Source organism: Hemibagrus wyckioides, linkage group LG04 (genome assembly GCF_019097595.1).
Source record: "Hemibagrus wyckioides isolate EC202008001 linkage group LG04, SWU_Hwy_1.0, whole genome shotgun sequence".
Taxonomy (NCBI): Eukaryota; Metazoa; Chordata; class Actinopteri; order Siluriformes; family Bagridae; genus Hemibagrus; species Hemibagrus wyckioides.
In genome coordinates this window covers 17,156,238-17,182,687 of record NC_080713.1, presented here as the reverse complement: position 1 = coordinate 17,182,687, position 26,450 = coordinate 17,156,238, and the positions used below count along the sequence as shown (strand labels likewise).

Genomic DNA, 26,450 nt, shown 5'->3' with positions numbered 1-26,450 from the left:
CTCCATTTTGCCATTATGACCACCTGCCTTATATTGTGTTGGTCCACCTTTTGCTGCCAAAACAGCCCTGACCCTTTGAGGCATGGACTCCACTAGATCCCTGAAGGTGTGCTTTGGTATCTGGCACCAAGATGTTAGCAGCAGATCCTTTAAGTCCTGTAAGTTGCAACTTGCAGGACTTAAAGGATACTTTTGACCGGGACCACCCCATAAGAGCTGCAGTTTTGAAGATGCTCTAATCCTGTTGTCTAGCCATCACAATTTGGCCCTTGTCAAACTCACTCTAATCCTTACACTTGCCCATTTCTCCTGCTTCTAACACATCAACTTTGAGGACAAAATCTTCACTTGCTGCCTAATATATCCCACCCACTAACAGGTGCCATGATGAGGAGATAATCAGTGCTAGTCACTTCACCTGTCACTGGTCATAATATTATGCCTGATCGGTGGTTGTTGAGCAAATGCGGATTTATATAATTACACACTTCCTATTTGTAGACATAATGCACTAAACAGAGCAGGATAACATGTAGGCTAGGCAACATACAGATTGCTAGCTGTCATAGCCATGTTATACTGGAGGCAATTATGTTGCTTACAATCACTGTCTGTCATTACCAGCAAGTTTCTAGAACTTTTCTCCAGCTTATAAAATGTTTGGACAGTTTTTATCAAACCCTGATGTTATTATAAGGGCTGGTGTGGGTGCAGGTTTTCATTCCAATCAAGTAGGAGCCACAACTAATTTCACCGGTTTAATCCACTGATCTTGGCTTTCAATAAACTCAGGTGTGGGTTTCCACAACCACATCCACACCAGCCCTTGGATAAGACTAGGCATCCCTGTGTCCAATTATTTATGGATGTGCAAAAACTGGAACTTCATCACTACCTGCTATTTCTTTAATCTAATAATAATAATTAAGGGGGCATTAATTTCAATCTTGAAAACATAAAACCATCATGATCAGTTAAGAGAGTTTATTTCAAGATGGCAGTAAAAAGAACCAGTGGGTTTAGACCAAAAAAAAAAAAAAAATACAACCACATGCAGTTACAGTATGCAGCATGATGGGGAAAAATGTTAAATGACTACAGACGGCAGCTGAACATTTCTCCAATCTGTATGTGTTAATGACATTTTAATGCTTAGTCAACACCTATTTCTTTAAGAATTCTTACACAGTTGAATCATACACAATCATTACTGTACATTTTCTCATCAAGATCAACTTAACGCTGTTTATAAAATATTCATTATGAGGAAAAGAATAGGTAATACATATATATATATATATTTTTTTAAAATCACATCAACAATTTCGCCAAATAACCTCTCTGGACATGATAAACAGTATATATTGTTAATTTAAACTCGATAGACTTTACCAGTAATAGCAAAAGCATTCTTTGTATCCCAGTCAAATAACGAGCGCCTGCACTCATTCACAGAATGGAGACATGATTATTATTTGTAGTCACCCATTCAAATTAGAGTTTGGTATGAGGATTGGACACAAATCTGGACTGCTTTTGGTTTGGTAATAATTAAGGGCAAGCTACTCTTCCTTGCTCAAATCATGGGTTACAATGAATGTAATGTGATTTAAATGTAATCTATTAACTGGTGCTGAACGAATATATTCGGTTAGGGAGCAGCAGCTGACTTTGCCAGTATGCCAGTATGGCCATGTGATGTAGTTCAGTTAAAAAGTCAAATAATTGCTAGTTGCAAATACATTTTTAAACACAAACCCAGCTTACACAGAAAAGTCTACAAAAGTCATTGAACAATACAGCATTCACTGATAGAATCACATTCATATTTTTGTGTGTGTGTGTGTGTGTGCGGGGGGGAAACATTCAAAGGAACACAAGAAAAGGTTCAAACGTTATCAGTGTATACCAAATGTGCTTCAAATGGTGCAGCAGCAAAAACATACAAGTTGCAATCAACACCAAGAGTATGGAATGTGTTCAATTCAGCACAAATACATACATAAAGATATACATATCTAAACCCTCTCCGAGTCCGTGGTGTTAGCATTCGTGCCTACTGTATCCTTATTACAGTATTTTCAAATTGTAATATTCATATTACTGAAGCCGTCCAATGAAGTGACTGGTCTTTTAGTGCAGGGACTCCTGGTGTGACAAACTATAATGCAACATTTAAGCCAAGGGCAAAAACACAACATGATAACACCATTCATTTACTTTGGCCAAAATTGATGCCACGAAAGTGAAAGCTGATCTAATCCAGATAGATATATTCTGATGCTGCAGGTTTTCCAGCCCTGCTCTTTAGAAAATAAAGTGATTCAGAATCAACAGTATTTGCAGCAAATCCAGTGTAGTCCATGATCATGATTGAAGGTGAACATACAGCAGTTGAGACGCTCGAGTCTTTCATCATGAATTTACATTCCAGACACTTCATCACTCTGGAGACCAGAATTTGTAACTAATGAATTCTTAAAGGATTTTGGAGCACTCTTCAAAATATGTTTCTTTTATCAGCACTTATCCAGTCATTAGGTACAGGCATAAAGGCTGACATAAACCACAACGCAACAGTGGAGAGAGAGAGAGAGAGAGTGAGAGAGAGACCACAATGGTCAAACTGGAGTCCATTTTATTTTTAGAAAATAAACTTTTAATTCAGATGGAGTAAGCTTAATAAATACTGCAGGGGATTATGGAAATGTGGTCCAATTAAATGGTTCCAGTCATTATACCATTCATCTGCAAAAACCGTTGTATAACCATGTAGTGGTTTATTGGCTTTCGGTTACCTTCCTTCACCAGACAGAAAACCAGTTGGATACAAGGCTGAAAGTGTTTCCATTGCTTTACTTTATTGTCTGTGGGGCTCAGATGAAGCACACTGGAGACCCACACAGGGCCGTTACATCAGGTCTCCAAAACAGCACTGGCTAGAAGAAAAGAGTCACAATTGAGGTCCACAAAACAAGCAGTAACAAAGAGGCACAGAGATCAGTTTTGTCACTTTTCAGGGCGTGAGCGTAGGTGCAGTTGGGGAAGAAACCCACAGGTAGCTGTCAAGATACTGAGAAAACACACACAAACACACAGACATACATAAGCAGACAGACGTCAGGGGCGTGAAGGCAGCAGTGTATCAAAGCCTGAAGAGGCAGTATCATTTCGCTCCAGCGGTGAGGCCAGGGGTCAGTACTGGCTCCTGAGACACCCGGGCCAAGAAAAAGAGAAAGACAAAGAGAGGAAAGGAGGGAGTCAGGCAGTGTGTTCCAGCCAAGCAAGGCTAGCGGATCCAGAGAGAGCATTAGTGATTAGTGAGACAGATGAAGAGAGAGATAGAGAGAGAAATCTCTCTGGCCTTACGGGCAGCATGGATTGTCGATAACCAGCATGACATCGATGCCGTAGACCTCCAGCAGATCCACGAGGAAGCCGCGGTCAGCCTGTGGATCCAAGCCCATAGCACGCACATGCTCGGGAGTCAGGGTGGGATCAGCACTCCCTGCAACCTCCAGCAGAGTTTGAAAGATGCGGTTGTTCTGCTCCATAAAGAACCTAGCATTGGGAAAACAAACAAAATACTTACTGTATACACTGACAGCTTAAGCACTTGCGGTCAGTTAGCATGACAGGAAAATAAAATTAAGGTAATGGGCATCCATTTTTATTATACTTGAATAAAGTATTCCTTTTTGAGCCTAAATTGGGAAACTAGTTTTTTCTTGTTTTTTAATCAATAGATTATATAATCAATGAATGGTTTAGAGTTCAAAAGTAATGAGTTGATCATGGAGCTGTAATTTCATTTCCCTACTAAACGGTAATAAGGTTTTAAATAATAGAATCCCTACATAAGTCAATTCAGATCATACTAGGCAACTAAGCAGCCCAGTTTGAATTCTTTAAATTTGTGACCTCCCTACAATACAATACATACAAAACATTTTAATCTGACTATATATTCATCCAACATCAGCTTGGCCTCCCCAGTCACACTGACAGGATATTGTTACTGTAGTCTACATCATAGCTGCTGGAGCAGATGATGTGAGGGAAAAATATACTTCATACACTATATTACCAAACGTTTTGGGACACCCCTCCAAATCATTGTATTCAGGTGTTGTTTTTCAGGGGTTGGGCTTGGCCCCTTAGTTCCAGTGAAAGGAACTCTTAATGCTTCAGCATACCAAAACATTTTGGACAATTTCATGCTCCCAACTTTGTGGGAACAGTTTGGGGATGACCCCTTCCTGTTCTAACATGACTGTGCACCAGTGCACAAAGCAAGGTCCATAAAGACATGGATGAGAGAGTTTGGTATGGAGGAACTTGACTGGCCTGCACAGAGTCCTGACCTCAACCTGACAGAACACCTTTGGGATGAATTAGAGCGGAGACTGCAAGCCAGTCCTTCTTATTCAACATCAGTGCCTGACCTCACAAATGGGCTTCTAGAGGAATGGTCAAAAATTCCCATAAACACACTCCTAAACCTTGTGGAAAGCCTTCCCTGAAGAGTTGAAGCTGTTATAGCTGCAAAGGGCGGGCCAACTCCATTTTACATTCATGTGCATGTAAAGGCAGATGTCCCAAAAACTTTGGCAATATAGTGTATTTCCACAGAATACAAGCTGTATCTGTTTAGACTTGACCAACAGAAAAGCATGTCTGACTGTGAACATGGGTACGGCAACATAGGGTGCATCCCAAATTGCATACAGTGCACTATTCCATGCCATTTAGTAATATAAATAATGTGGGTAATGTGTTCACACTGAAATCCCAACAAGAAGAAGTGCACTTCGAGAACCTGAATGATGCACTTATTCAATTAAAAAAAAAAAAAAAAAAAGTGTAATGTTGGACACTTCATGCACTGCTTTGTTCACGTGGAGGTAGAGGGCCAACAACACAACTGGTGGAAAAGATAGCTTACGAATGTATTTGTATTAGCCAGTGTTGTAATATTTATTTTTTAACATTTTCTGACAACTCCTGATTGTTGGTACAGGTATTTGGGCAGCTTTGAGAGAGCAAAAACATGGGAGTATTTGGAGCTCTCCAATACTTGGTTAGGAAACATGAGCTTATATGATAGCAAACAATACAAATCTACTACTCACAGAATAAAGAGGTCTTCCTCACTAGAGGTGCAGTCTCCGTCAACCTCCTGGGAATACAGCAACAACTGCCTGCAGAGACATTTTCATGACATCACCACCATCACAACAATCTGATATGTGTCATTTAATTTAGATGATTAAGCACGTCATTACACAATAGGAGGAAACTATGCTTTTTGGCATATTTATTTACACTGCAGGAGTACTCTATCTTCCTTAAGCAAGGCAGAAACATTAAGGTACTTATTCCCAAGTCTTCCAGTGAAAATACTGGCTGTGTAAATAAATATGGATTCATGTTCATATGTCTACTGTAACAGCTGTCGTCTCAGTACCTCTGTTCACTGAGTTTGCGATACTTCTCCCTGTCAGCATTGTTAATTCGCAGCAGAGGCTGCAGGCTTTCTCTGTGTGTCTTCACATTCTGGTTGTCAATGTAGACATCATAAAGCTCCTTCTTTTCCTCAAAAATCTTCTCTGTAGTGCCTACACACACACACACACACACACAGCAGAGGCTTGAAAGCACTATTCAAAAACAAACAAAAAAAAAGTTAGGTATGTCAATCACCACAACTTTGTACTTGTGCTTTTCAATCAATCTGAGACAGCTTATAAAATTCTATATATACAATAATGTAATTATTCCAATAGCAGGAAACAGATTCATAAAGGAAAGCCTGTTCATGACTGAGTCATGCAGCAGTTGTGTAACAACTCACAATTTCATTATATTTACTTTAAAAGAAAACCCCAGCAGCATTTTATAATGAAGTACTCACAAGCCACGTAGGACAATTCTTTCTCTAGAGCTGTGATGTCAGCAACATTGATATAGAAGAAGGGGCGGAACTCCGGTACAGAGCCACCAATCCCAGGTATGGACACATTAGCAAGACAGCAACAACAGTATACTGAAAACAGTCAGGAGAAAAGGAAAAGGAACAACACAAATCACAAACCACTGGAAAAAAAAACTGACAGGCGCACAATTTACCAAGATCTGATATTCTAAATGTTATAAAAGCTGGTATTCACTGGTATTATAAATGAATGAAGGTAATGCAGGCCAACTTTGTTTTACAAACGTAAAACATTAGCATTTGTGGATCATAAACACACATTTGGGACACCCCTCCCAATCATTGAATTCAGGGGTTGGGCTTGGCCCCTTATTTCCAGTGAAAGGAACTCTTAATGCTTCAGCATACCAAGACATTTTGGACAATTTCATGCTCCCACACCATCGGGTTGAGGTCAGGACTGTGTGAAGTTCCTCCACACCAAACTTGCTCAGCGTTGTCATGTTGGAACAGGAAGGAGTCATCTCCAAACTGTTCCCACAAAGTTGGGAGCATGAAATTGTCCGAAATGTCTTGGTATGCTGAAGCATTAAGAGTTCCTTTCACTGGAACTAAGGGGGCAAACCCAACCCCTGAAAAACAACACCTGAATACAATGATTTGGAGTGTCCCAAAATCTTTGACAATATAGTGTATCTACAAACATGTTTTACTGCATCTTTAGTTTTAATTTCATTTGCAAAAAATACTACTAGAGTCTCACCCCGGTAACAGACCACGCCAACAGGTGGAGGAGAAAAGATGAGGATGCGCTTCCTTAACAAGGCAAACTTCCACAACACCATGATCTGCTCTCCAAAGAAACGGATGAACTGAGACATGCAGCCAGCAGGATGTGTGATCTGACAGGAAACAACAATCATGATTCATCCGCTACTTAGAATGCCATTCAAACTTACTGAAAAGACAATGCACGACATGAACGTTGACACAGATTTGGACTTAAGGACAATATAATCATAGACGAAGCATCCACGTGAAACCAGAGACATGGATTCCTGTTCTATTAATGCAGGTCTCTGTTTAGCAGAGCGAAAGTTATAAACAGACGTTAAACAGAGTTAAAAACAGGCAAGAGAAAAAGATCACATTTTAGCAGTTCAGAGTTCCACATGCTCTCACCTTCATTTCTGGATGCATGCAACGGTTCACCATGGTGCTGGTCGGACAGACCGTGACCAGACCGTTCCCTCCAGGAGGGAGCACAGCCTTCTTATCCTCGTAAAATGCCTCCAGTGGTGAATACTGGCCCGGGCACTGCAGCTGGTGCCTATAGTCGAACAGTTGCATTGACATATTCACAGAGTTTTCTCAAGCTGAATCAAGCATAACAAGAACTACATCCACTCACAGAGCACTTTATTAGGAACACCTGTACACCTACTCATTCATGCAATTATCTAATCAGGCAATCATGTGGCAGCAGTGCAGTGGTGAAAGCTGAAGCTGCAGTGGGCACAGGCTCACCAAGACTAGACCGTTGACTAGAAAAATGTAACCTGGTCTGTTTCGATTTCTGCTGAGGCACACAGATGGTAGGATCAGAATTTGGCATCAAAAGCATGAATCCATGAACCCAATCAGCCTTCTACAGCCTGTCTACAGTCCAAGCTACTGGAGGTAGTATAATGGTGTGGGGAACGTTCTCAATAATTGTTGTTGCTGACCATGTGTATCCATCGTCTCAATCTGGTTTCATTAACATATCAATGATTTCAAAGATCTGAATCCAGTGGAACACCTTTAGGATGCAGTAGAACAGGAGATTCGTAGCATGACATTACATCTGAAATATCTGCAGGAATTGCATGATGCAATCACATCAACATGAACCAGAATCTCACATGGACCCAGAATCCATAACACAACGAATTGAGGTTGTTTTGAAAGCAAATGGAGACCCTACACGGTTTTATTATAGTGTTCATAATAAAGAGCTCCATGAGTGTATGTATCATTTTGAGAATAAGCGGTCAGTAAAGATTCAAGTGCCCTAGAGAACACATTTACAGAAAGAAAATAGTAATAGCATGGCTGGATGTGGCTCCAGAGCACACAGCCTGATGGATATTAAACAGATTAAATCCAGAGGAGATGGTGCAAATTAAATAAGGCTGCATTCAGATTTATATTATATATATATATATATATATATATATATATATATATATATATATATATATATATATATATATATATATTTACTGGAATTTTTCAGACTTTCTTAGAGCTATTTTAACAAAAGAATCTGGTCTTTTTAAGCCAACTATCATATGACAGTTTTCAGAGAAGGTGAAGGCTATCATGTGCTTCCTCCAAGACAAATAAAGGCAGCCATCACTGGTTTTCAAACTGCTGCATCACAAAGCAGAGCAAAACACTTGGAAGAAAGCACTATACACCCTCTTCTACATGCGTGAGCTCATAGACACCCACAACTGGCTGGTGTCACTTTGACTGGTAGGGGAGAGACAGCATGCCATCCTACCCAGAGATCTCAGCCTATTTTCCTCTCTTGGAATTCTAGCCATGGATGGCTGTGTCATTGTCAGGATACAAACTATTGATCTCTAGACTTTAGAGCAAAAGCTTAGACTCCCAATAACCAAATAAACCAACCAAATAAAAAGAGAAATATTAAAAATAGAATTAAGCTTATAATATGAAAAAATCTTGACCACCTGTGTTAATAAATATAGAAACAAAGGGAGAAAGAGAACAAGGGAGTAAGTTGTCTGGTAAGTCAGATAACATACAGAGCACAGACTAAATGCAATAATCAGAAACATAAGAAACCAAAATTGGTCTAAATATACACTGATGTCTAAAAACAGCTCCAAATCATAGCGTCCATAAATTGGCTAATGCTTTATAGAGGGATATATGTGGATCAAAATCACTTACTTGACCTGGTTCTCTAAAAAATGCATGTAGCGGTAGAGAAGAGTGTATGATGGTGACAGGATGCCGACAGACTTCATTCGAGCCCCCCTCTCCAGCTCGCTCTCCACCGGCATATTGGCAAAGCATGCCAGCCCGAAGAAAGAGCCTTTGCGAAAATATCTAGAAACAGTCAAAACAAGCATTCTATTGTAGATGTATAGTAAGGTACATCGCGCCAAATCAAACTGCACTGTATCTGTATAGAAAACTATCAGACCATTTCATTTAATATTTAAAAACGAATTCTTACATGAAATCATTTGCAATTCGATGCGAGCCGCTGGCCATCGACTTGAACTCCACACCATCCAGGTTTATGTCCTGAGGTAAGCACCACTCCACAATGTTTCCTGTCCATGACAAGTGTAAAAACCATGATAACTACATAATGGAAGAAGAAGCCTTCAGTCTCTCTCCTAATATGTCGAATAGTATATTCAAGCTGCAAGGAAGAAACAGGATAGTATACAATTACAGCAGTTCCTACAATAAGAGTCCTAAGTCCTAACCCCATGTGGGGTTCACTGATTATAAATGGGGTCATGAGAAGTACCTCACAATTTTTTCTTTTGTTTTATTCAATTATTTTACAAATTGTTGTTTCAAGTATTGAACTATGATGGATTTTGTGTGTTACTATTTTGAAACAAGCTACACTTAAAGTAAGTGTGTGTGTTATCCTGACATGCTGTCGCAGTGTAGAAGTTCAGCAATAACAACTGACCAATTTTTTTGTCCAGCTAGATCCTTGACAATATTGAGACTCTGTCTTAGTTTAATAACAGATGTTATCAATAAAATATGCTGAGACATTACAAGTATGGATTTACAAGCATTGCATAAGTAGGCTGCAAATACGGCCTAGTCCTATATTATAAATCTGGAATAAAAAATGTAGGGTAGTACAGGTTTGAGGTCTCAGGAAAGCACTTTGAGTTGTTTGTTGAGATCTGACAGGAATTGCAGTATATTAAAAATATGAAAAAAAAGCAATCCAGGATAAAAGTCTACTTTTAGTTAGAAAATGCCATGATTCATCAACAACAATGGCTGATCATGAAAGGACTCATAACATATTACATTAGCAGCATTGGAGCAGTATGGTGACTCAATGGATATTGCAGTTGCCTCATGGCTCCAGGGGCCCTGGCTCGATCCTGAGCTCAGGTTACCATCTCTATGGATTTTCATCTTTGGTTCTCCAGTTTCCACCCATTTGAAACAAGCAGTTAATTGGTACTGGTTGCTCTGAGTGCAGCTAGGTGTGAAGGAGTGTGTTAATTCGTCTCTGCTTGGTGCCCTATGGTGGACTGGTGTTCCATTCAGGGTGTGTATCAGCTTCGCACACAGTGTTCCCAGTTACCATAACCAGGATGAATGGATGAATGAATGAATGACATTAAAGCATTAGTCATTTCCAAACAATGTGTTATGCAGCCTTACTGTACAGCAAAGAAAGCAGAAGTCCAGCAGTGTGTATTAGTCAGCAAGATGACTTACAAAACTAGCCATTTTCACTTTTTTGTGGTGCGAATTTAATGCCTGCACATACAGTATGTATAATATCTACACGAACAATCATTATGTCTAATAAGAATTAACCCTTGAAGCCAATGAGCTTCTGAAGCGCTACTGTGCTGTAAAGCTACTCACCTGATCTCGTGTCAAAGGTCACCACAAACACTGCAACAATTTGGTCTTTCTCTTCCCACCCCGGGACTGCCCGAGTTTTGATGGCGGGTCCGGGGAAGGCGCAGTCTCCTTCCTCATCCGTGCCTGAAGCATAAGCATCCCCCTCCGGCCCAGGGCGCGTGCTCCTGCCCCTGCCTTTAACAGCTGTTACACTACCTACACCTCCCGGGCTCGCGCTCCAGCCGTTATTCGGGCCGTTTTTGTTCGGAGGACAGCGGTCAGTCGGTTCTGTGGCAGAGAATCCACCGCTGTGAGGAGCAGGTACGGCGGGGGTCGGTTCGGCCCGCCCGACCTCCTCCTCCCAGTCGAGTAGCGGAGCTCGGTCCGACTGCTCCACCATCATCGCAGCTTCGCGACTGACGACGGAGAGTCGGGAATACACGTCGTCTCGACGGTGTTCACGGCCTTAATTGGTTCTCTCAAGGTAAAATACTCCTTGAATTCGGAAATAAAACATGTCTGCAGCTAGACACGTTCAAAATATGCACGAAGTGAGACGAAGAAACCGGACACGACCGGGAGACGACACTGTTTTGATGAGGTCACACACTTCCGCTCACGTGATATGTTTGCGCTATATAAGGTGGAGAACCGAACATTTCTGAAACGGATATAATAAACACGAGCAGGTTATCTTTAATATGACTTGATTTTCATCATCAGCTATATTTAGTAAAGTGTTAGTTTGCTGTAATAAAATCACCTACTTAAAATTTCGAATGGAATAAAAAAAAATGTCATGGTGACACGAGCAAGGGCTAGACTTGAAATGTCAGTGTGCGTGTACCTCTAACACACAGCAACACGTGTAACACAATGTAATAGAAAATCGAAAGAGGAATAGAATAGAAAATAAAAAAGGACCAAGATGGAGCCCAACTCGAAAGTATGAACACACCTAGTAACATTTGACAGAACAATTACTTTCAGCGTTATGGTACAAGGTTGGTAAACATGCACTATATTGCCAAAAGTTTTGGGACACCCCTCCAAATCATTAATTCAGGGGTTGGGTTTGGGCCCTTAGTTCCAGTGAAAGGAACTCTTAATGCTTCAGCATACCAAGACGTTTGGACAATTTCATGCTCCCAACTTTGTGGGAACAGTTTGGTGATGACCCCTTCCTGTTCCAACATGACTGCACACCAGTGCACAAAGCAAGGTCCATAAAGACATGGATGAGAGAGTTTGGTGTGCAGGAACAGAGTCCTGACCTCAACCCGACAGAACACCTTCGGGATGAATTAGAGCGGAGACTGAGAGCCAGGCTAAAACTGGGATGTCTGCCTTTTCAGTGAAAATGTACATGAATTTAATATGGAGTCGGCCCACCCTATAACAGCTTCAACTCTTCAGAGAAGGATTTCCACAAGGATTAAGAGTGTGTTTATGGGAATTTTTCACCATTTCTTTAGAAGTGCATTTGTGAGGTCAGGCATGTTGGACGAGAAGGCCTGCCTTAATTATTGCTGCTCTAATTCATGCTCTAATTCTTCACAAATACCTTGTTCTCTTGGGTCAAGGTCAGACAGGCCAGTCAAATTCATTCACACCAAACTCGCTCATCCATGTCTTTGATCTTGACCTTGCTTTGTGCACTGGTGAGCAATGTGGGAACAGGAAGGGGCCATCTCCAAACTGTTCCCATGAAATTGTCACTCCAGGAACTAAGGGGCCAAGCCCAATCTCTGAAAATCAACATCTGAAGTGATTTGGAGGGGTGTCCCAAAACTTTTGGCAATATAGTGTATCAGACAAACTGATATTATCAGGATGTGGGCGTGGCTTAAGACTTCTTCAAAGTTGCTGAGTTGGATAATTAAAAAGATTTTTTTTATTGTAACAATTTTTTGTTGTTAGGGTTTAAGGAATGGTGTGTTATAGATGTTTGTTTTTTTTTAACTGAAGAAAGATTGACATGACTGACAGGTCATTTCGACCTGTAGTGTCTTAAGCAAAAAAGCCATTGGATGAAATGCTTGACTGACAGGTGGAAGATCCCGCCCATTAATCAGTCAAATACACGCGAGCTCAGACGGGTGGAGTGAGTGGTCTAAAGCAGGGCAGCTGGAGGCTCGTTAACAGCTACAGTCGGAGCGCGCGAAACTCAAGCGTGGCGGCACGCGCTGCTTACGGTAAGTTGGCGGTACAAGATTTCAGATAATAATAAATATTACGATCTTTGACTTCATATGCTTTAAATCTTGTCATTAAAAAAAATCCCTGCTGTTACCTCAAGTAATTTAGGTACCTAAAGCATTTGTTCCTTATAGGCCTTCATAGGTATGACTTTTATTATAGTTTTCCCTTTAAGCCAATTGATGAGAATTGGAGACTTCATAAAAAAACTAAATAATAAATGTAACATGACACAATCATGTTTAATAAACTGACACTGCTTTGTTTCCTTTATTTAAAAAAAAATACTTCCACAAAATATACAATATTCCAGTTCCCTTAAAAAAAGCACACTTTAGTACAAGCTTAAAAAAAAATCTAGCTTTGGACCAGCTACCAGTGGCCAAAACCTGGGCTGAGTTAGTCAGGCTTGTAGAGAATGTTTTCCAGCTGCTGAATTACCTGGGCCAGCTTCCTTATTTCATAACAAACTTGATCAATAATGATTTTTTAATGATATAATTTGTTTTTAGCAAACTCTGCTTATTCTTAAGCTCAGATAGTTCACTTATTTGTGTGAATACAGGTTGTGCAGGTCTCTTGCATCTCATTCGTTAACCCAATCAGTCAAATAAACCATAAAGTCCCCTTCTGGATCTCTAGAACATCACTAAGTTACTAAATGTCCAGTGGCTAGGTATGGCGGGGGCAGCAAATGAGAAATCGGTGCAGCAGCATTTGTACTTCTTGAGCTGTGGCGAGGAGGACAGCAGCGACAGCAGTGTGGAAGACTGGACACCCAGAAGTGTGTCACTAAGAAGTCCATCCTCCACTTGCCGAACACCAAGAGTGCAGCGCCACCGCACCAGGAGTAACGCCGTCTCGCCAGCTGCACCCACCTCACCAATACCTTATGCTGCTTGGAGGAAGCTGAGGCTCTGTGATTCCCCCAGTACACCAAAGGTAACGTTATAGCCCTTGCTGTGTTGCTTGAAAGCAATGATTTGGACATTAATAAATTTCTAGTTACTGTCTTCCCCTTCAACCCCCTGCACTCCAAAAGAGCCTACTTTCCAAGTCCGTGCTGCCTTACTCAAGCAGCAAGCCATGTCCCTGCCAGAGAGTCCTGTGCCGGCCTGGTCTGTCTGACCAAGCGCCCTCAGTCAATGTTAACCCTTTCACGCCAGATACAGTGCGTAGGAAAAGCGAACACTACAAGAGGAAGAACTGTAGAAGTGATGGTGATGATGATGACTATGATGGCCACAGGTAACAAGATTCCGTAAACAAAATTACTCAAAATTCCTGATCAGTTGTCCTGGTTGCGCACACAGTGCTCTCAATCATTCCACATTTGCTTTCTGCAGGTCAAAGGAAACTCAGACGTCGTCTGAAGATGAAGGCTATTTTCTTCCATCGAAGGTACAGCATTAGACATATCTGGAAACATGATGTACCGTTTATTTCTCGGCTAACCTTAAGTTTTTGTGAACATCAGTAAAGCAGAGAATGTTTCTGCTACATGCAAAGCACAATTCTGTATCTCATGCTGTTATGAATAGTGAGTAATACCATATGGCTCTTGGGCGTCACTTGCTTTGTAGCATGAACCAACAAAGCAAAGTAAATGCAGATCCTTGACTGAGCCTTTGCATGACAAAGTAGCATTCTCCTACTAGTTCAGGTTAATCATCTAACATTAATTTTCTTAAACTAACTTCTGCAGAAAGTAAGTATTAGCTGAATTCTAAATAAATATTTTCTCTTGTCAGATGTGTAGACATGCATTTTGTAGGCATATTCCCATGTACAGTAGTACTAGTACACACAGTACTTAGTAATCTGCTTTCTCTGTTACTTCAGAAGGTACAGCTATATTTGTGCTGTATCTAAAGTGGTATCTTTTTATTAATTTATCCAACACATGCTCCTTCAGAGCTGTGAGCTTGTTAGGAACTACAAATAAAGGTTTGATTCAGAGGACATTGCCTTGGTTGTTAAATTATAAATTTTATTGTTTAATGTTGGAGAATGTTTGCCAGTAACTAAATTAGTTCTGTTGGTGGGCATCTGATGAGTGATGGCATGGATCTGCAAGTGAGAAGAGTTACATTTTTCCTAAATCCAGGTCAGCCATCTTAAGTTTTTGTGCTAAGCATGAAGCAGCTTAAAATTGCTGTTGGTGAGAGGTTTCATACAAGTCATGGCCTACTGGTGTGAAAACCTACAAAAACCCAACCATCTGTGGCTCTGTGTTTATCTTCCATCTGTTGGCACTCAGAGACCAGCAGTGCCAGCCCTCATGCTGTCGCGTTATGAGAGCGAGTTCCTGGAACTGGGCCGAATCGGTGTGGGCGAATTTGGTGCAGTGTATCGCTGTGTGAAGAGGCTGGATGGCTGCATGTACGCCATTAAACGTTTGCGCAGGCCACTTGCAGGTTCTGCCAATGAGTAAGTGTGCACCAGAACAACACTTTCCCCCCTGGCCAGACTGAGGCTGCTTTGTATGAAGTGGTATTTGTACATGTACATAATGTGTGGAGAAAGCCATATCATGGATTTGTGTTTTTTGTTTTATCTGCAGGCAGCTGGCCTTAAAAGAGGTATATGCCCATGCTGTACTGGGACATCACCCACATGTGGTGCGCTACTATTCTGCTTGGGCTGAAGATGACCATATGATCATTCAAAACGAGTACTGTGATGGTACTGTGTGTGATTTGATGTGATTTGAGACATTACAACTAAGGGCACTTGCCTTTCCTTTTTTTTAGCCAGCTACTGTACACCTGAGCATACAGTATGTCCATATCATTAAAATATTGCCCACTTTGCAGGTGGGAGCCTTCATGATGTCATAACAGAGAAGAAAGAACAGTGTGAATTATTTCAGGAGCCAGAGCTGAGGGATCTGCTGCTTCAGGTCTCAATGGGACTAAAATACATCCATGCGTCAGGCCTGGTGCATCTGGATATCAAACCCAGTGCGTTGTGTGTGGGGTGTTTGTTGTTTTTGTTTTTTTTAATTAAATATGCTTCATTTCTTTCCACAATCTCAGTTTGTCTTTTTAGAGTTCAACTTAAGTAAATGTCCATGCTCTTTGCTGTTGAGGTAACATATTCATCAGCCATCAGCCAAACTCCAGTGCTGGTGGAGCGGGAGACAGTGACGAGGAAGATAATGGACACACTTCATCAGGGGTAGTTTATAAAATTGGTAAGCCAATCCATTCATAACTGTTCAGGATGGCTTGTATAGCTACAGACTGTTTAATGGCACAATCGACCTGGTTTCAGTGCACGTCCTTATCGTTGTAGGGGATCTGGGTCACGTGACCTCCACCTCAAGTCCTCAGGTGGAGGAGGGGGACAGCCGCTTCTTAGCATGTGAAGTTTTGCGAGAGGTATTTTGGGGGAATTCTGGGTGAAGAAGGGACACTACACATGAGGCACGAACACATGATCTTTCACCTGGGGAGATCCTAGACAAAGTGCATCTGATCCCCACAGTGCTACATTCACCTTCATATAACTGTTGTTAATTTGTATGTAAATAAGGAAAATGAGGAGTTTTTTTGGGCACTGTCTGTTCTGCAAAGAGAACTGGTAGTACAGTAAAGGGTAACAGCCAATGATATTTTTTTTGTCAGCAGTAATCATGTGGGGTTTTTTCCTCACCTTGCAATTTTTTTTTTTTTTTTTTTTAAATGTTCCACTTGTGATTTTGCTTGTGAACTGTTTGCCCTGGCTGACTTGCAGGACTACACACACTTACCCAAGGCAGATATCTTTGCCTTGAGCCTGACGGTGCTGTTAGCAGCTGGAGCTCAACCACTGCCTCAGAATGGAGATGAGTGGCACCGCCTCAGGCAGGCTCACTTACCCAGCCTGCCCCAAGAGTTAACACCAGCCTTAGGAAATCTTCTACAGGTGAAATATTATAAAGGGAAGAGTGGTCTAGAGAGAGACATTCCTAATGTTTTGTTCGTTTTACCTGGATTGTTTCTTGGTGATGGTTTTTTTTTTTTTTTTTTTTTTTTCCTTCCAAGAAAAAAAATTCACCCTGACTTTAATATAATTATTCTTCAGTGAGCTTTGGGTATATCCAGTATTTTACTTTGAAATGAAAGCTAATTTTGGTCTGTATTCGGTGATTTAAAGTTTAGCCTCATTGCTTTTTAACTACCTATTGGCCTTTTGCTTTCCTGTCTACATGTCCATCTCCAGCAAGTGACACTCTGCTCTCATGCTTGGATTTCCCATAAATACTGAACTTGTAAAATAGTGAGTGGAAAAAAGCCCTGCTGTATCGGTTTTAGAAACCCTGAAGCCTTAAATTATCATTTAAGTGAGATGCGTGCTAAAATTAAACACCATTACAGATATTTTTAGTACTGTCTCTCCGTGATGTTGGTGTGGGAAATGATGATAACAACAAACTGTCACCAGAATCTCTGAGCATTTAGAGTAGTGTTTCCTTTAAGCAACTTGTATTGATGAGTATATCCTGTGTTTGATAGACAATGCTGGACCCAGATCCTGCTGTGAGGCCGTCTGCGTCTGCACTGTGTAGGCACCCGGTGCTGCGCAGAGAAAGAGCTGGAAAACTGGCTGCACAGCTGCGCAGAGAGCTCAATGTGGAGAAGTTCAGGACAGCCATGCTGGAAAGGTGAGGGTGCATCAGGGATTAAATCTTTCCAGAATTAACATGTTGTCGACAACATTCCCACTAGGGGGCACTGCTGTCATCGTTGCGAACTTTTTTACTCATGTCCACTGACTCTATTCCTGTCATGTCTGTAGGGAACTCCAGGAGGCTCGGTTAGCAGCTGTCTCACCTCAACAACCTGCTCTCACCACAGGATTCATGAATTCGCAAGCTGGATCACTTCCCCGAACTGCACGGAGGCTGGTGGGCCGAACCGCAGCTCGCTCCATGAGCTTTGGCTGCCTGGGGCACTGAACCTAGCCTAATGGGCATAACTGGGCTGGAGATGTGTGGATATTTATTCATGATGTGAATTTATCCAGACTGTTACGCTTCCAGTGGAAGTGGTCTGTTTTTTTTTGTTTTGTTTTTTACTTAAATGTTTTATCCTTGTAAATAAAGATTTTAAATACCTTTGTGTGTGTGGTGTACATTGTCTGTGCATGTGGGTGTTTTTTCTATAGAAACATTTGCGTATCCTTCCAAAGATTACCAGAGGACGATCATTTATATACGAGCGTTAGTGGGACTTTCCACTATCTCTAAATAGCAAGATTATTTTTTTTATAAATATAAATTACACCTACATATGTACTGTATTGTAATCACATGTACTGTATTGTCCAACTTGCAGTCGACAGCAAAAACTCCACACAGCACTGGGACCATAATATTAATAACAAAAGTACTTTCCGGGAAGATAGCGCTCTTGTGTCGCTACCAAAAAATACGTATCCTGAGGGGTGTTCAGTTTTCGAACAGAATAAAAACTGCTTCAAATAATTTCAAACATTTGCCACAACTTCAAGAGTCTACTTTTCTACAGTTTAGTCCCAAGTTTTACTCAGTGTAGCTTTTTTTTTTAAAACGTTAAGAGCTTTTGCATTCACACATGGAGACGGTCACCCCCGTTTTGGCATGTTTAGCATCGTCCGAGCACTGTTCCTTCATTTGCCGTGGTTTTAAGGATATATTTGAAGGTATATAAACTGGTCGCGGGAGCGAGCGCAGTAAGGAATGTTCACCCTGCGCTCCGACAGGTTTCAGCGAATTATAAACGAATGTAAGTTTTCTTATTCACATATTCATTTGACTTACGCTTATTTTAACTGTGTTTAGACTAGATTTTGGGTAGTTAGTTAAGCTAGCTTGCTAGTGTTCAAATACGTCTCTTTTTTAACAAAAACGTCACTCGCTTGTAAATAACCGTAGGTCTGACGGAGTTAGATAGCTTTAACAAAACCTACGGAACATAAGGACTTTCTTAGTGTGTGTTTGTGTCTAAAGTTAAACTATCTACCTAGTCGAATACAAACTTGTGTGTGTGTGTGTTTGTTTATTCACACACACACACGAACACAGACAGTTGGTATACAATGTTTACACACCCCTGTTTAAATGGCTGATTTTTGTGATGAATCCATGAAAATCATGTCACAATCTTTTCCACCTTCAGTGTTTATAGAATATAAAAATAAGTATGTACACATTTTTATAATTTGGGAAGTTGCTTTGTCTAGAATGGACGAATCATATTCAATATTCAGTTTCGTGTTCAAAGGTAATTATCATATAGCTGTCATCATTCTGATTGATGCCTAAACCCCAGACAAAGGTCAGATGTTTCTGTAGTATTTATGTAGAGGTTCCCAAAGAGCTGCATTGTGTCTCACTCGATCAGGAACGAAATATTAGATGTACTAGAATGATATAGTATTAGATGTAATGAACACCATGGGAGGCAGTCATGAAGCCTAGAAGTCTCTTATATTTCTCACATGTCTGGGCTATGTGGTATGATGAACAGAAGCTGTTTCTCACAAAAAAAAAAAAAAAACCATCCAAGCTAAAGGAAATCACCCCAAACCTATAGCAGAATGCGTAATGGTCTCAACAGTCAGGTGCTAGCTTGAGGTATAAGTCAGGTAAAGACTTACTGAGAGACTGGCAGAAATCGTCATCAGCATATTTTAATCTTTTTTTTTTTATCAAACACTATTTCCTAAAGGAGCTTCAGAGGGAAAAAACAAACAAAAACTGAAATCATTGAGAAAACAGTCTGCAGTAAATAGATGAGGAAATAATTACATAACTGTCTTAAACACCAATTCCGAAGGGCATAATAATTCCATAATTCCAATTGTTTGGTGCAAAAAAAAATCAAAAATCACATCATACCCCTGGTGCAGCATGGTGGTGGCAGCATCATGCTTTAGAGCTGCAAGACATTATGACTAGCTACAAATGCCAGTGCCAAACTTTGAGGTGTCTGCTAGTCAGCTGAAGATGATCAGGAATGTCAGCACAACAATGACCAAAGCATTCATCCAGATCAACAGATCAGTGTTTTTAAAGGATTAACACCACAAGTATAATGAACTACACTGCCCTAATAGTTCCTCATGAGCCCTTGGTTGCTGTTGTAGAAAGGACATTATTTACTGTCCAGTGTCACCCAAATGAGGATGGGTGCCTTTCTGAGCCTGGTTCCTCTCAAGGTTTCTTTCTCCTAACATCTCAGGGAGTTTTTCCTTGCCACCGTCGCCTCAGGCTTGCTCATTTAAGGATAAAATCGTTACTTAACTTTAAACTTTATCATTTTTTCTCTATATTTCCATACTTCTGCTTTGAGACATTGTCCATTGTTAAAAGTGCTACACAAATAAAGTGAATTGAATTGAATCCAGCTAAAAATCTGTAGAAAGAAATGAAAGAAATGACCTTACAGCGTGATGGATCTAGAATGTTTTTGTAAGAAAGAGTGGGAAAGTAAGTCGAGATGCGCCCTGCTGATATACTCTTCCCCATATTAGTTTAGGTTGTGTACACTTATAAAACTGCTTTATTGTACATTTTTAATTTTTCTTTTTTTTTTTTCCTCTGGTGGTTTTTGCGCTTTCTGGCATCAACAGCATGAATCCATACACACAGCCGGCCTGGTGTGAAGACTCCAGACTGGTGGAGGCGACGCAGTGATGTGGAGAAAAGTTTTCTTGGCACATTCTGGACATATTAATATCAATCAGTTGTTTCAGTGTGCCTCTATTCGTTTATTGAGTATTGTTGCTGACCTTGTGCATCGCTTACAAACTACCATCTTCTAATGGCTATTTCCTTGCACCATGTCACAAAGCAAGTTGCCTCAGAATGGTTTCATGAACATGACAATGAGTTCAGTGTTCTTCACTGACCTTCCCAGTCAACGGATCTAAATCCAGTAGAACACCTTTGGGATGTGGTAGAACAATAGATTCAAAGCACCTGAATAATCTGCAAGAATTGAATGATGTAATCATATCAACATGAACCAGAACCTCAAAGTAATGTTTCACATATTTTATGAACTCCCTGCCATGAAGAATCGAAGCTGTTGTGAGGGCAAAGTAAATAATCACACATTTCCTTGTTTTTGTGTTCCTTCTACATGCTTTTTGTTTCTAGTGAGTGTGAATAAGGAAGGGAAATTTGCAGTGCAATGCAGTGTTTTGCCACGGGAAGAGCTTTACTGTAGGTAAAAATGTTAGTCTGAGTGTGTCTGTAGTTTTGTAAATAATAATAGTAGGGTTTTGCACGTTTACACAGTTCCTTGAGTATACTGATGATTTATTTGGCCTTGCAACCTGCTCACATTTAACCCTGACCTGAAATAGTGTATACTCTGATTATTGCATGTCATGTATTCTAAGAAGGTTCTCAGGGCTTTTGGAGAAAAAACATTATGAGCCTGTTCTCTTTCGTATAAGCACCTTTCTTTTTGTGCCAAACCCATCTTGACTTGCTGCCAGGGTGATCTTTGTCCCATCTAACCACAACGAAAGTTTCAGTGGAGTCTGACAAACTGCAGACGTTTGTGTTTGTGGTTAGTGTGAAAGAAAAAATTTTCTTCAGCACGCCGTCCAAATAGTTTGTTCGCATGGATTTGAGTCTGCTTCCATCTTTCTGCAAATCATCAACCATGCTCCATGGAGAACCTTTTTGCCCCTCTAACCATCCTCCTCACTGTGCCTGGGGCAAAATATACTTCTGTCCTCTTTCAGAGTTTTATTACAGCTTAGACTTTGAGCTTCCTAATTTTTGTCCTAGTTAATAATAGGTAAATAAATCTGACTGCATATTCATAATGTGTTTGTTTAACTTTACAGAGTACAAGAGGAAAGGACATGAACAGCATGATGGACATTCCATCAACTCCCCTCTTACTACTGTCATTCCTCCAGCAAAGTCCTAGTCTGCCTTGTGAGCTACAGAGGGAGCTAGAGAATCTGCACTGTGAACTCAGAAGTGCAGCTCACAAAGGATTAAAGGACGATATAGAGTATCCCGAGGACCATGACTTTGGCATTGAATGCGATGGCGAGCTGCAAACAGACGGACACTCGTTTCACAGGGGTCTACACGATCTTCCTCAAGCTGATCTTGTGTTACCAGGTATTTACTAGTTCAGTTATGACAATTTATGATTTTGTTTTCTTTTCTTTGCATAGGAATGTGTCATATTTTGGTTGTTATATTATAATGTTATAAAGTAGACAATGTACTGGATTATACTGTACTGGGTGGATTATGTAGTCCATTAGATAACTTACTGTTGTATTGCCATAAATTTACACCGATCAGGCATAACATTATGGCCACTGAAAGGTGAAGTGAATAACACTGATGATCTCCTCATCATGGCACCTGTTAGTGGGTGGGATATATTAGACAGCAAGTGACCATTTTGTCCTCAAAGTTGGTGTTAGAAGCAGGAAAAATGAACAAGCATAAGGATGATTGTGATGGCTAGACTGAATCAGAGCATCTCCAAAACTGCAGCTCTTGTGGAGTGTTCCCGGTCTGCAGTGGTCAGTGTCTATCAAAAGTGGTCCAAGGAAGGAACAGTGGTGAACCGGCAACATGGGCAGATCATGGGCGTCCAACAGACGAGCTACTGTTGCTCAAATTGCTGAAGAAGTTAATGCTGGTTCTGATAGAAAGGTGTCAGAATACACAGTGCATGACGGGTCAGGGCTGTTTTGGCAGCAAAAAGGAGAAGCATAAAAAAAGAGAAAATAAAAGGGAAGCATTTAATCAGTTACTTTTTATTAAAACAATTGAGCCAGAAATAAAGGGCTTTTTCCCAAATATAAACTACTGCATGCATTAGTGGCCTTGTAATTTAATTTGACATTTCTGAAACTCTTTAGCTTTTAACTGAAGGGTTTTTATGGCTGTCTTCACCTACCCATTAGTGAAAGTGGATGACCATTAGACACGTCAAACTCAAGGTGCGCAGGCCTCATCACACTGCCTCGTTTCATTTGGCCTACATGATCTTGCAAACATAACGCTGAAAAGTAATAAACTATTACTCAACGTTTGCCACTATCTAGAATTTGCACCCGACCTGCAGCACAGCTTCTACACTCATCACTGTACAGCATGAATGGGTTCAAATCCACAGTGCTGAAAAGGCTGATTTCATATCACTTATAAATTTCTGTAACCCAGAGCCTTAACATGTGTTTAAAAACACCAATACTGTGCATCTGATCAGCTCAGACCAGTACAAAACATTAACAGTGTCACCGCTATGTTTGTGTGTATAGTGCATAATGAAGTGCTCATGGTGAGGGAGGTGGCTGCTGAGCTCATTAGAATGGCAGATGAATTCAATGAGATTGTTGTCTCTCAAGCCGCTGAGTGTCTGGCCAAGAAACTCAGCAACTCTTCAGAAGAGGTGAGTATAATCTATAGAATAAATTGAATAGATCACCTTTATCATTATTCTGCATGTGCAATGGAATAATTTTGCATCTGCCGTTGTTATAGTAACATTATATATATGCCTACATATGTATAGGAAATGTGTAATATCTAATCTTGTATGTGCAAATTCCTTTATGAAAGGCAGCATAAGACATGATGGTGCAGCAGGAAATATTCATCCCCACTGCTCCAGGGTCACCAGTTCAACCTTAATCTCTGTATGATTACTGTGTGGCCCTTTGTGTTTCTCTTTGCTTCATAAATCCACAGTAGTTTCCTTTAGGTTCTCTGTTTTTTTTTTCTTACCTCCCAAAAACATGCCAGTAGTTTGAACAGCTGTGCTAAATTGCTGACAGATGTGAAAGAGTGTGAATGTGTATGTGCAAGGTGCCCTGAGATGGACTGGCAACCCATTCTAGGATATCTTCCCCTCCCATAGTGAGCGTTCCAGGGTAAGCTCCAGCTATAGACAGAATTCAGTCACTGAGTATGTTACTGCCAGAAATGCAATATGTAAGGAAGAACACACAAATGGGCTTCGGGTGTCAGTGTTTATGTATCAGTGCATTCCTGCTTAGAGTTTTGATGTTTATCAGCCAAGTGGTTTGTATGTGTAGAGTTGACATGTAGAGGCAGTTGCTCCAGTGAGTCAGCCTGATCCAGTAAGCTGATTAATCTAAGGAAAATATCTGTTAGTCCAAAGGTGTCCAATTTTATCTAGAAAGGGCCAGTGTAAGTGCAGGTTTTCATTCCAGTCGAGCAGAAGCCACACCGGAGTCTAGTGAAAGCCAAGATCAACTCATTAAACAGGTGGAATCAGTTGAGACTCCTGTTTGATTGGAATAAAAACCTCCACCTCCCCCAGTTCTTTACGGAGAAGACTGGACACCCCTGTGATAGTCCGTCTGGAGATGAATGAGTATATGATTATATAGCAATGGTAGGAGATAACAAAAGTGTGTGGGATCCATGTAGCTGTGGCCTACAGATGTCTAAAGCGGAAGGTCATCAGCAGCTGTCCAGGCCGCTTGGTATACTTCAGCCTTCTCAGAAAGTCCAGCTGCTGAGAGACAAGGTAGCTTGTAGCAGGAAAGTGAGCTTGAAACTGGATCAGTCATCAATGACCACCATAGACTGTGTTGTGAGTCAGGTTTTTATGAGCATTGTCAAGGTTTACAGCTCCTGATTAACAGAAATCAGCCTGTACACTGTTGTGTAGACTTGTTCTTCAGTCACTGTTGTACTGTAAAAAGCTTGTTTGTGGTATGTACAGAAGATGATGAAGAGGAAGTAGAGAAGTGGGTTCAATTGAAAAAAAGTCTAAAATCCAGCTACAGATGTATGGGTCAAAGCCTTGAGTAGACTTTTGAATAGAGTCTTGTAATAGACATTGGTTTTTAATGCCTGTGTTTTTTGTTTCTGTTTGTTTTTAATGCCAGCACAATAATGGCAGATTTCAAGCTGCTTTCACACTTGCAGCTTTTAGAGCATTTGAACAGATTAGTGCTTTCTCTTCTTACTGTGGTTTGCAGCAGTCACACTTGGGTGCAGACAAAAACAACTGCATAACTGATCAACATGATGTCAGTTAGGTTGGACTCTAGAACAGTTTATTCCTAGTGACAAAGTAACACACCATGCATTTTGGGAAGCAAGCAGCTTTTATTTATTTATTTATTTATTAATTATTGGGGGGTTTAGAATGCTAAATGTGGGTTAAAATGTTAAAAAAAATATTTAAGGACAAAGATTTTCATGCCTTTGAAATACAGTATGTTTTTGGTATTGTGAATATCATAATATAGTAGAAAATAATCACAATACAAAAAAATGTTTTAAAACTGTTATGTAATCATTTCCTCATTTATTTAGTGCAGACTGTTTTCTCCATGCTGAGAGATGGACTGGTTTTATTATTTCATAAACTGCTGACCTGACATTTCACACATAAAGGGTCTATAGAATGGTGTAATGGCTTGAAAAACAAAAAAAACATCCTGTGACTCAAATAACCACAGCTACAAACTGCAGTGAGCACAAAAGCAGACACTGATGGTGATGGCCTGCAATACCAAAAGACCACATCAGGTTCCACTTGCTGCCACATGCTGCCTTTAACCACCAAGGATTTGTCCCAGTATGGGGGGGTGTGTGTGGGAACCCACTTGTGTCACAGTGACTGTTATGAACTGAAGCACCTGTTTTTCTGCTGGTCAGTCCAGTACCAGGAACTAATTTAAAAAGATGATGACGGCCCAAATATTACAAGATTTACCTATTTTTGATTCAGATCATGCTGTCCTGGAATGAATATGTTGTTGAAACTGAAGATGAGCGGAGAGAAAGTATTTGTGTGTGTTATATGCTGTGGTTTGCAGGGCTGGTGGAACTGCTTGGCTCAGGGGGTTGATGGCTTACTCAAGGAGATGCCTGGTGTTCACACTGAGCGAATGGTGATGGCGCTCACCTTCTCCCTGGTGAAGGCGGTCTGTGAACGCACGCCTCGTCTGCTGCGTGGCCTGTATAACACCATGACACAATAAACTTTCATGACATGATTAAAGTGCTTTGTGTCACCCAAGTGTCACCTATATTCTCAGGTTACTGTTTTAAGTTTTACATAACCATATAGTCAGTGTTTACTTGCCTCTCATTAGAACAATTATATGTGATGTTTTTTTGTTTGTTTGTCTGATTTGTCAGTATGTATTCAGTGTATTGAATTAATTTTTTGAATTTATTTCTTGTCAAAGAAAACAAAAATGAATGAACTGTGACGTTACTGACTTTTTTCCCTATGATTTAACACCCTAATAAAGGTATTGTAAATAAAATTACACTACCCCCAAGTTTGTTTTTTGATATGTTTTGCTAGAGAAAGTGCTAAGTTCAAATTCCAACAACGTCACAGCCAGCTGTAGCCATGAGCCAACAGAGCCAAACTGGCTGTTCTCACTGAGGAAGAGGGACAGAAAACCCCGTCAGTCACAGCAGCACTAACCAGTTGTGTGTGGCTGTGAGATCATGTATGCAGATGTTGGATAACATTGTCCTTGCCATGATGCAGCATGCGCACCATATTCACACGTAGCATGTGTTCACACTCACCATCGAGTGCTAGCCTATGTTATGATGGGTTGTTGGGAAGTGACTAAATTGGGTCTAAAAGCTGGGGGAGAAAAATTACTGACCCCTTCAGAATAGATTCTTTTTTAATTCACCCATTGAACCTGTTTTAATAATAAC

General features: G+C 40.6%; 3 protein-coding genes across 7 annotated transcripts; 2 read left to right on the top strand and 1 right to left on the bottom strand.

The window, feature by feature from the left end:
- Positions 1–969: 969 nt before the first annotated feature.
- dennd11 (DENN domain containing 11) lies at positions 970–11,163 on the bottom strand. Of its 4 annotated transcripts, none has more exons than XM_058387705.1 (10): positions 10,592–11,163; positions 9,189–9,288; positions 8,900–9,058; positions 7,118–7,265; positions 6,699–6,837; positions 5,915–6,046; positions 5,468–5,618; positions 5,133–5,201; positions 3,370–3,561; positions 970–3,208 (listed from the first exon to the last, which is right to left on the bottom strand). In XM_058387705.1, the coding sequence occupies exons 1-10, from the start codon at positions 10,971–10,973 to the stop codon at positions 3,196–3,198; spliced, it is 1,485 nt and encodes a 494-aa protein (XP_058243688.1). In that variant the 5' UTR covers positions 10,974–11,163; the 3' UTR covers positions 970–3,195. The 4 variants fall into 4 exon arrangements, with proteins under 4 accessions (XP_058243688.1, XP_058243686.1, XP_058243685.1 ...); XM_058387703.1 differs by having other exon boundaries at positions 970–2,935; XM_058387702.1 differs by having other exon boundaries at positions 970–2,939; positions 10,592–11,162.
- Positions 11,164–11,326: 163 nt separating this feature from the next.
- wee2 (WEE2 oocyte meiosis inhibiting kinase) lies at positions 11,327–17,864 on the top strand. 2 transcript variants are annotated; one of them, XM_058387701.1, is made up of 12 exons: positions 11,327–12,765; positions 13,446–13,711; positions 13,812–14,017; positions 14,116–14,170; positions 15,030–15,199; positions 15,333–15,454; positions 15,586–15,732; positions 15,861–15,965; positions 16,067–16,152; positions 16,508–16,678; positions 17,269–17,417; positions 17,552–17,864. In XM_058387701.1, exons 2-12 carry the CDS (start codon positions 13,448–13,450, stop codon positions 17,709–17,711), a joined length of 1,635 nt encoding a protein of 544 aa, XP_058243684.1. In that variant the 5' UTR covers positions 11,327–12,765; positions 13,446–13,447; the 3' UTR covers positions 17,712–17,864. The 2 variants fall into 2 exon arrangements, with proteins under 2 accessions (XP_058243684.1, XP_058243683.1); XM_058387700.1 differs by having other exon boundaries at positions 13,439–13,711.
- Positions 17,865–18,377: 513 nt separating this feature from the next.
- On the top strand, positions 18,378–26,041 carry bida (BH3 interacting domain death agonist). The gene is made up of 4 exons (XM_058387587.1): positions 18,378–18,519; positions 21,599–21,884; positions 23,045–23,175; positions 25,583–26,041. Exons 2-4 carry the CDS (start codon positions 21,617–21,619, stop codon positions 25,745–25,747), a joined length of 564 nt encoding a protein of 187 aa, XP_058243570.1. The 5' UTR covers positions 18,378–18,519; positions 21,599–21,616; the 3' UTR covers positions 25,748–26,041.
- The last annotated feature ends 409 nt before the right edge of the window (positions 26,042–26,450 follow it).

Bases quoted from the DNA above. Each gene is read 5' to 3' on its own strand.
- dennd11 (XM_058387702.1), bottom strand. From the start codon at position 10,973: ATGATGGTGGAGCAGTCGGACCGAGCTCCGCTACTCGACTGGGAGGAG. The intron at 6,047-6,698 runs GTGAGACTCTAG...GACTGTTTTCAG, and splicing joins TGGCGTGGTCTGTTACCGGG to TATACTGTTGTTGCTGTCTT. The intron at 5,202-5,467 runs GTACTGAGACGA...ATGTCTCTGCAG, and splicing joins CGCAAACTCAGTGAACAGAG to GCAGTTGTTGCTGTATTCCC.
- wee2 (XM_058387701.1), top strand. From the start codon at position 13,448: ATGGCGGGGGCAGCAAATGAGAAATCGGTGCAGCAGCATTTGTACTTC. The intron at 15,966-16,066 runs GTAAGCCAATCC...TTATCGTTGTAG, and splicing joins AGGGGTAGTTTATAAAATTG to GGGATCTGGGTCACGTGACC. The intron at 16,679-17,268 runs GTGAAATATTAT...TGTGTTTGATAG, and splicing joins CCTTAGGAAATCTTCTACAG to ACAATGCTGGACCCAGATCC.
- bida (XM_058387587.1), top strand. From the start codon at position 21,617: ATGAACAGCATGATGGACATTCCATCAACTCCCCTCTTACTACTGTCA. The intron at 21,885-23,044 runs GTATTTACTAGT...TTGTGTGTATAG, and splicing joins AGCTGATCTTGTGTTACCAG to TGCATAATGAAGTGCTCATG. The intron at 23,176-25,582 runs GTGAGTATAATC...TGTGGTTTGCAG, and splicing joins TCAGCAACTCTTCAGAAGAG to GGCTGGTGGAACTGCTTGGC.